The 9,094-nt window shown below is 39.8% G+C and overlaps 2 protein-coding genes across 3 annotated transcripts in view; one reads left to right on the plus strand and one right to left on the minus strand.

Annotated features, from left to right (window-relative positions):
- LOC149708700 (nose resistant to fluoxetine protein 6-like) overlaps positions 1 to 8,491 on the minus strand; it is a 71,452-nt gene extending 62,961 nt beyond the window's left edge. For both annotated transcript variants that reach the window (XM_089864228.1, XM_089864227.1), the window contains exon 1: positions 7,887 to 8,491. In XM_089864228.1, the coding sequence (XP_089720354.1) occupies positions 7,887 to 8,472 (586 nt within the window). In that variant the 5' untranslated portion in view covers positions 8,473 to 8,491. The remainder of the gene's footprint in view (positions 1 to 7,886) is intronic.
- LOC149708705 (uncharacterized) lies at positions 4,463 to 5,360 on the plus strand. The gene is made up of 2 exons (XM_089864226.1): positions 4,463 to 4,655; positions 4,734 to 5,360. Exons 1-2 carry the CDS (start codon positions 4,504 to 4,506, stop codon positions 5,185 to 5,187), a joined length of 606 nt encoding a protein of 201 aa, XP_089720352.1. The 5' UTR covers positions 4,463 to 4,503; the 3' UTR covers positions 5,188 to 5,360.
- Positions 8,492 to 9,094: the final 603 nt, after the last annotated feature.

Raw genomic sequence — 9,094 nt, forward strand, 5'->3', positions numbered from 1 at the left:
ATTTCGGTAGAGGTGTGTCTTGTTTTTTGGCCGAATTTACCCCAAAAAGAGTTGAGCATAAGTTTGCTAAGGCATCTCAGGCCTTAATTTTTCTCTACTTTAGTGATATCTAGTTCGACGCCCTCTTCGTCTTTGAAACTTTTGACATAGTTCTCCTTATCTTCTTGAGTCTGACAATCCGGCGCGAAGCCGCTAGCTTGGGTTTTATACTCTAAAAAGGTATTAACGTAATCTTTAAACAGTCCTCCCTGTTTTGTTTTGGGATCGTACTGTGTGACTTTGTATGACCAAGCCTCGTACATTCGTGTGATTGTGTAACCATTCTCTACTGCATGACGTAACTCGTCGACTACCCATGTGCCTCGCAATTCTCTTTTTTCAGGAGTATGTTCGCAATCACCTTGGAACTGGGTTTTACAACAGGTGTAGCATAATGGAAATGTTAATTTTCCATTAATTCGAGCAGGCAAGACAGGATGAATTAGGTTTGGCGCCGGTAAGACGTCACATTTAAGAAGTCCATCAAACGAAAATACATCAGGAAAGTTGTCTAGTATGATTTCGGGATGTCCTATAGGTATCTTGGTGGTTTTGTTAATGAAAGGGTATAAACTCGTGAAATCGACGTAATGAATACGCTCTGATCCTGTTGTTTTATGGTATAATTTTGTAGCGCAACATCTTCCTCCGAAGAATGCCTCGCGAGGGTCCAATCTTTTTACTATTTTAGGCTTAATTGTAGAAAGTCGTATTTATTATACTTTGCCATTAGGCCTAAAACCCATAATTTCCCTCAGCCAATCAGAGCGTGATTGGTCACGTGCTTTCTGTTAGGAGAAAACCCGTCTCCTTTTTCTTTCCTCACTCCTCCGAAAGATACTATACGAGTCAGATCATTCATCACCCGGTCCATAATTATGTATAACTATTTTTGTTAACATACCTCCGAATAAAAGAATCATGCAGTAAGCTAGACCTTTATTTCTTAAATAACCACAACAAATGGTAGCAGAGCGTGGTTAACGCGTAATTAGTAATCACGTACGGAAGTCAAGGCCTAATTTGCCACGAGGGAGCCGAGGCCCAAAAGAGGGTACACCACGTGGAAGCCAAGGCCCGATCAGTTCCTAATGAAAGAAGAGAATGGCAGAAGCAAAGCAGCCTATAGTCAAGTTAACAGCAACTAATTACAAAAGTTGGAGGTATGAAGCAGAATTAAAATTGCAGGAAAAAGGATTATGGGAAATAGTCACCGGGACAGAAACGCCACCAGCCACAACGGCTGCGGCAGATGTGATAGCGAACTACAAGTTAAGAGTAGCAAAAGCGAATTCAATCATCAGACTATCAGTTAGTGAGGAGCACAGAGATTTGGTAGGAGAGTGTACAACCCCGAAAGAAACATGGGATACTCTGAAAGACAGATTTCTACCAACATCAAGAGCAAGGGTAGCGGCTCTACGAGAAGCCTTCTACACAGTGAAGTGTAAAGCGGATGAGAGTATACCAACGTTTATGGGAAGGGTATACGCCCTCAAACGTCAGCTAGTAGAAGCCGGTGAAACTGTTGAAGATAAAGATGTCACTTATCAATTAATTCACAAGTTACCAGAAAGTTACGAAGCTATCGTACAACAAATATACCACTATGATGACGCTTCTTTCACATCGACCGTTGTTCACAAGACACTATTGGCGGAATATAATAGACAAACTCATAGGGATGAAGAACGAGAAGAAGAAACTGACGCTTTCATGGCTCAGTCCCGCAACAAAGCAACGGAAGCGAGAAGATCACCATTCCAAGGCAGATGCTATGCTTGTCATAGACAAGGACATTTCGCTTCTGAGTGTCGAAGTCAGTCAATACAAAGAAAGAAAATAAACGTGAAAGAAACAACAGATCAAAAGAAGAGGTCCGACAGGAAGAGGAATTTCTTCGTCTCTGCACAATGTTTGTCAGTAATCAATGAAGGATGGATCATAGATACAGCAGCCACCCATCACTTTTGTAACAAACGAGAATATTTTAGTACGTTATAAGGGAGTAATCAAGAATTCTCGATATACAGTATATGATGAAGAAGGAAGTGTCGCTTTCGTCGCCCCACTCTCTGGCGATAACCTGTACACATTAAAGGACGTCGAAGTCGTGATTGAAGAGACAGAAGATGGTACAGAAGACAAAATGGAAGTAAACGCCACAAACCCAGAAGTAGCTATTAAAGACATAGACTTATGGCACAGACGTATTGGACATCTGAATGAGGGAGACCTGAAACATATGGCACGTCATCAAATGCTACAAGGAATGGAAAAAGTAAACGGCAACTTAAGTACCTGTATCCCCTGCAACCTCAGCAAGAGCGTGAAAACATCACATAAGTCACTTGGGAAAATCCACAGTAAAGGGATACTGGATCTTATCCATTCGGATGTTTGGGGACCAGCGACGGTAAATTCAATTGGAGGCGCTCGTTATTTCGTAACATTCATAGACGACCACAGTCGATATATATGGATTTTCGTTTTGAAAAGAAAGAATGAAGTCTTCGACAAATTCAAGATATTCCAGAGAAGAGTTGAAAGAGAAACCGGAAGAAAAATAAAAGCCATTAGAACAGACAATGGAGGGGAATATTGCTCCGATGATTTCGACAAGTACCTAAAAACAGAAGGAATCAGACATGAACTAACAAACACTTACTCACCCCCTATGAACGGAGTATCCGAAAGAATTAACAGGACGTTATTGAACATGACACGTACCCTGATAGAAGAAGCGAAACTCCCACTCACCATGTGGGCGGAAATCGTAAGAACCGCGGTGTACCTCAAAAACCGATCGAGACACTCCATACTCGGGAACAAGGTCCCTGCGGAAATAATGATGGGAAGGACACCAAGTGGCAAGCACCTCAAAAGGATTGGTAGCCTCGCATTTGTGCACATCCCAAAGCAAAAACGCAAGAGCAAGTTAACTAACCGGTCGAAAACGGGCGTACTTGTTGGATATGCATTTAACACCAGAGGATATCGAATATACCACCCATCAGAAGGAAAAATCAAAGAAACCAAGCACGTCAGATTCGACGAGAACATTTTGGGTATGGAATATGAAAGACCTCAAGATCGAGAGCAGGAAACAACCGTCTTTTCATGGCCAGACGATGATGAAGACGAGGATGATGATGACGGGGACATACAACCCACTATTGCACAACCATTACCTCACACACCATCGACACAAAGGACAAAAGAAAAAGAAGCAGGGGGAGCGATAGACATTACCCAGCCAGAAGAACAAGAAGCAGAAGAAGAGGAAGAAGACGCAACGGAACAAGCAACAGGGGGAGCGCAAGGAGGAACCCTAAAAGGCTGGAGACGCGAAGTTAAAATCAGGCAATCAGGAAAAACGAAAGGCATGGCGGACATCTTTTTTTTTGATCCCAACGGAAATAGTTTCCGCTCAAGACCTGAAGTTGAGACGTATATAGAGGAACACAACCTCCCAATCGATATTAATTTATTCGATTTCTCAAGGAAGAACAAGGCATCAGAAGTACTGGCAACAATAGCACAAAACGACGTAGACGAAGTATTCGCTGCGCATCGTACAGAGGTTAATATACCTCAAACGTACGAAGAAGCCGTAACCTCACCGCAGGAAAAGGAGTGGAGGACGGCAATGGATGAAGAAATATGTACCCTAGCAGAAAGAGAAGTAACCACCCTAGTAGAAAAACCCAAAGAACGTAAAGTTGTCGGATGTCGTTGGATATATACCCTCAAGAAAGACCCTCAAGGGAAGATAATTCGGTACCGAGCTCGCATAGTAGCAAAAGGTTATAGTCAAGTCGAAGGGATTGATTATGAAGAAACTTTTGCACCAGTTGTAAATTTTGCTCTGATTCGTTTCTTTATCGTACTGTTTGTTGTCATGTTGGGTTGGCAAAGTTGCCATATGGATGTAAAGAACGCCTATCTTTATGGAGACTTAGATCGTGACGTCTATATGAGTCAAATTCCAGGCTATACCGATGGAAATATAGCAACCCACTGTTTAAAAGTACGAAAAGCGCTGTATGGCTTACAACAGAGCGGGCGTCTCTGGTTCAAAGAACTGGACAATACATTTGACGAACTCGGGTTCAAGAAATTTAGCGGTACTAACTGTGCTTATTATTTACCAAAACAAGCGATTGTTTTGGTCTACGTCGACGATATAGTCATCCTCGCAAAGGACTTGGACATTGAAGAAGATATCAAGAACAAACTATCAAGAAAGTACGAACTCAAGTTGTTAGGACCATTACAAAAGCTACTGGGTGTCCAATTCCAAAGATACGAAGACGGCTCTATGAAACTACACCAAACATCCTACGTTCAAGAAATAGGACGAAAATTCAACATAAAGTTAGAGACCCCCGTTAGCTTGCCTATGAAACCTAATGTTTCTTATCAAGACTGGATAGCCCGACAACTGATGAAGAAAAGAAACGAATGGAAGTATACCCATACAAATCGTTGATTGGCAGCTTACTATTCGTAGCCCAAAGAACAAGACCTGATATTCTGTTCTCAGTCGTCTCACTTTCGCAATACAGCAGCAATCCTGGCTACACTCATTGGAACACACTGCTCCAGTTAACAAGGTATGTCCTAACCACCGATAGTCATGGATTATTCTACAAACAGAAACCAAGTCAAGAACTCCGAATCTACTGCGATAGTGATTGGGCGTCAGACCGTGATACAAGAAGATCGAATTGTGGATACGTCACATTCCTTGGATCAGCACCAATCACATGGCGTTCCCTGAAACAGAAATCGGTATCCCTATCCAGTATGGAAGCAGAGTACGTGGGCATGTCTGAAGCAGTGAAAGAAATAATGTGGCTGTCGCCTATTATTAATGACCTAAGACAATTTAACATTAGGTTAACGCAACCAGTATTATATTGTGATAACCAATCCGCGATTTATTTTGCTAAAAATACTATAGAAAACCAAAAATCCAAACACATTGATATAAGATTTCACTTTGTTAGAGAGCAATTCGAGAACGGTTTAATGTCTATACAGTATGTCGCATCAAAAGATAATGTCGCGGATATTTTCACAAAAATCCTAAATAAGACTAGTTTTGGAAATTGTGTAAAAGCTTTAAACTTAAAAGAAAACTAATGTCAAAGTAGGGGGAGTGTAGAAAGTCGTATTTATTATACTTTGCCATTAGGCCTAAAACCCATAATTTCCCTCAGCCAATCAGAGCGTGATTGGTCACGTGCTTTCCGTTAGGAGAAAACCCGTCTCCTTTTTCTTTCCTCACTCCTCCGAAAGATACTATACGAGTCAGATCATTCATCACCCGGTCCATAATTATGTATTACTATTTTTGTTAACATACCTCCGAATAAAAGAATCATGCAGTAAGCTAGACCTTTATTTCTTAAATAACCACAACATTAATGTCATGACATTTTAAAAACTCTATTATTTCTGGTTTATTCGCTTTTTCATTCTGCCATTCGCACTCCCATTTGATATTTACTTTATAATTGAGGGATTCTAATTTAGCTAACAAATGAATGCTACTAAAATATCTAGAGTTCAAAGTCTGAGCAGGGTCTCCATGCAAAGCCTTGTTTCTGTTTAAAGGAAAGTGTATTTTGCACCCATGATAGAAACACCCCCAGTATTCGAATATTTCCTGGTTGATTTCGCAAAAACCGTCTACTTTAAGTTTTTGGATTCTGGTTTCTTTACCTCGAAAGGAGGATTGGATAGATATATTTCGTTTGTGTGCGGTCCACTCAAGCCACTCTATAGCCCCTATTGACTGATTTTCACTAAGTCTATAATAGTTTGCCGGTATCGGGTTTAAGATAATTTCGGCGAAACACGTGAGAGCACACGCCAGGAAGAGTAATTGCGCCGCAATTAAATGGATCAACGCCTGTTACTTTAAGCAGTAGTGTACGGAAAGTTAAACATCCTAGGAATTGTGTCGTTCTCACAATAATAATTGAGTTCCTTCAAGAAGTCGAAATCGCGACCTTTACTATCTTCTGAGCTATGCCATTTTAAGAAGGTATCTAAATTCTTCCTTGTAAAATATTGACAACCATAAGCTTCGATAGGGGGCAGATTACTTTCTATAACATAGTTGGTTTCGCTTTGATTATTAACATCAAAATTATGTTCTATTACATTGAATAAAAAATGTGGAAAATACCCTTTGGCTGCATCAGGTATACCAAAAGTAGCTGGAAACTTTGCTAAGGCTACAGGGATGAAATTATAAGAATCCAGAAATAGCAGGTCAAACAATTTCATTTCTAATATTCGAGTTCCGTTAATTTTCAAAGATGGAACGAATTTTTCATCCCTATTAATGATTTCTCTAATTATTAATTGATTATAATAATTACTGCCATAGTGAGACAGTATGATGACGTTCCTGACATCGTGTAATTGCATTAAATAATCTAAAAATAAAGCTATGGGATTTCCGCCTGAAAAGCGTTGTTTACGCTTACCAAACTGACTACACATAATGCATTAAAAATTTAGGGATGTTTCATCTACGCAATGCTCACAGACTGTTATGCTAACTAACAGGATAGCCTGGTGTTCATAGGCACCTGACTTTTCCTGACACACCTTCGTTTGTATACATTCTACGTCAAAGAAAATATACATAAGGTTAGGCTGATTGGGTCTAGGCTTCTTAACAGAGGACACTTTCAGGGGTTTATCTTTGATAACCTGGATATAGCATAAGTGATTGCTCGGTTGGTATTTCTTACAGATCTGACAAAATATCTCCCCACACATATGCGTCTCAGTTCTTCGGGAAAAATCGATAATATTTAAACAGTCTTTACAGTGAAAAAGGCGTTCACATAGCGACTTTTTATTGCTAGAAGTTTCGAAGTGACTTTGATAGCAATCGTCGCCTAAGAATTTCCGTAAACAAGACCCACAAGCTATAGGGGGGCCTTGGCAAATAGAGGGTCTCATGCAACTAAAACAAAAGTCATTACATTTATGTGACTGTATTCGCCAATAGGGTACGAGGCATTTTTCGCAGAATAGGTCGTGATTGAAAAGTGGTCTTAATTTTGTAATAACATTATAATGGTTATTTTCATTCAACAAAAAGAGGCGGGGCCTAGTATCATCGGGATCATTTTCGCCGAAAATCAAAACAGGGACGCTATTTTCGAATTTGTATACGAAAATCGAATATTGACTTAAATAAATTTTGAACTTTTGAAACGATTCGGCAGTTCCACACTCACTAGCCCTTACTCCTGCCTTATAACAAAGTTCTAAAGCAGCTTCTTTTTGCGCTTTATTTCCTGGTCTTGCCCTAGATATAGCTTCGTAACGGATCTTTAGAGCTTCGGTTGTATCATTAGCATAATTTCTATGATTTATAGCCACACAAAGCGATCGGGCTAAACACAGGTTATCAGAATTGACTATACGTACAATACCTCGCCTATCTCTACAGAAAAGATTGAAAGGTTTAATGCCTCGGGCTGCAGCGAGGGTATTGCCCTCCGGCAGTCGTACAATGCTAAAAATCATTTTAACAGGACCTAGGAAAAATGCTTCCATTTCGTCATCATATAACGTAACACTAAGCTGGTCGAAAAGAATATTGGGGTCGACTTGATCTAATCGTCTAAAGGATAATTCTAGTTCGGACCTACAAATATTTGCCGCACTCTTTAAAGTAATTTGGACATGGTCTGTAGGTCTGTACTTGCTAAGGATGCATTTGGTTACGGTACAAATACTAGCGACGGGATCTGCAGTAACTCTAAGAACTACCTCTCGACCATACATGTTAAAATGTTTGTAAAATTTCTCACTTTGTCCTAGTATCTCGCAAGAGGGTACGTTGTCAATAGGTGCGGGCTGGTCCGTTTCTCCTCCTCCCCATTGTACGTCGATATCATCGTCAGAAATCGCCTCTGTAGAACCGTTCTCCCTAGGTAAGGAATCGTTCAATAGTATCTCCTCTACGGGTGGTCCTGGATCCGTTCGGTCTAAAAACTCGGCTATCTCTTTGTCATATTGTGAGTTGTTGAAGTCGGTGATTAGTGCTTCTTCGTGTATACCCCGTTCAATTTCTTCTTGTCGTTTCGCCATGCGATCTACATATTGAGTTCTTAAGGGACTAGGCATTAGATCCCTTAGGTTTTCCAATTCTTCTAAGGTATTACAGTCCTCTGGTGTTCGAGCAACTGTTTTCATATACTCGAGTAAGTCGAGGCAAGCTTGAATAGCGTTTAAGCCACCATGTAATACGAGTTGTGGTAGAGTATGAGGTCCGTACAAAGGATCTATTCGCAGATAGGCGCATAGGTAGAAATAAAACTCATATATTAAACGTAATGGCCAAGGTCTATTTATATTCAGTTCGTTCAAAGTTGTACTAAGAGTTTCAGGATCCATGTTTATCTTTCGGCGTTTGAAGATCGACTGTGTATTTTGATCATTTCCTCAGCCGCTTTTATACTAAATTTCTTAATAGACACGCCCTCATTTCTCAATACTTTAACAATAGCCTGATTTATTGCTTACCAGTCACCAGATGTTTTGCTCTCAATGCATTTCTGACACACGCTTGTTAATAGTTTACAAACTAAAGAACATTGGATTTGCTTTATGTCAAATAAATTATCAACAAAAGAGCGGCCTATAAAGAATTTTGTTATAAACACTGCAAATAAGAGACAATTTTATTGGGGTAATAAAATAAAAAAACATGGTGTGTAAAAAGTTTCTAGTGATTCTCAATTGTGAAAATATCCTTTATTATCTTCAAGTCTGATAAATAATAGCGTTCCGAATTTTTCTAACAGGTCATAAAAACCATTGTATATTTTCCAAAAAATGCTACCTTGAGCTAACGAAATTTCTTAATAGACACGCCCACATTCCTCAATAATTTAACGATAGCCTTTATTACCTGATCCCATCAGTCACCAGATGTTTTCACACAATGCATTTCGGACCCATGCCTGTTAATAGTTTACCAATTTTATAACGTTGGATTTACTTTATGTCAAAAAAA

Source organism: Phalangium opilio, unplaced genomic scaffold (genome assembly GCF_054372755.1).
Source record: "Phalangium opilio isolate 3A_F unplaced genomic scaffold, DU_Popi_V2 ptg000013l_1, whole genome shotgun sequence".
In the NCBI taxonomy this organism is placed as follows: Eukaryota; Metazoa; Arthropoda; class Arachnida; order Opiliones; family Phalangiidae; genus Phalangium; species Phalangium opilio.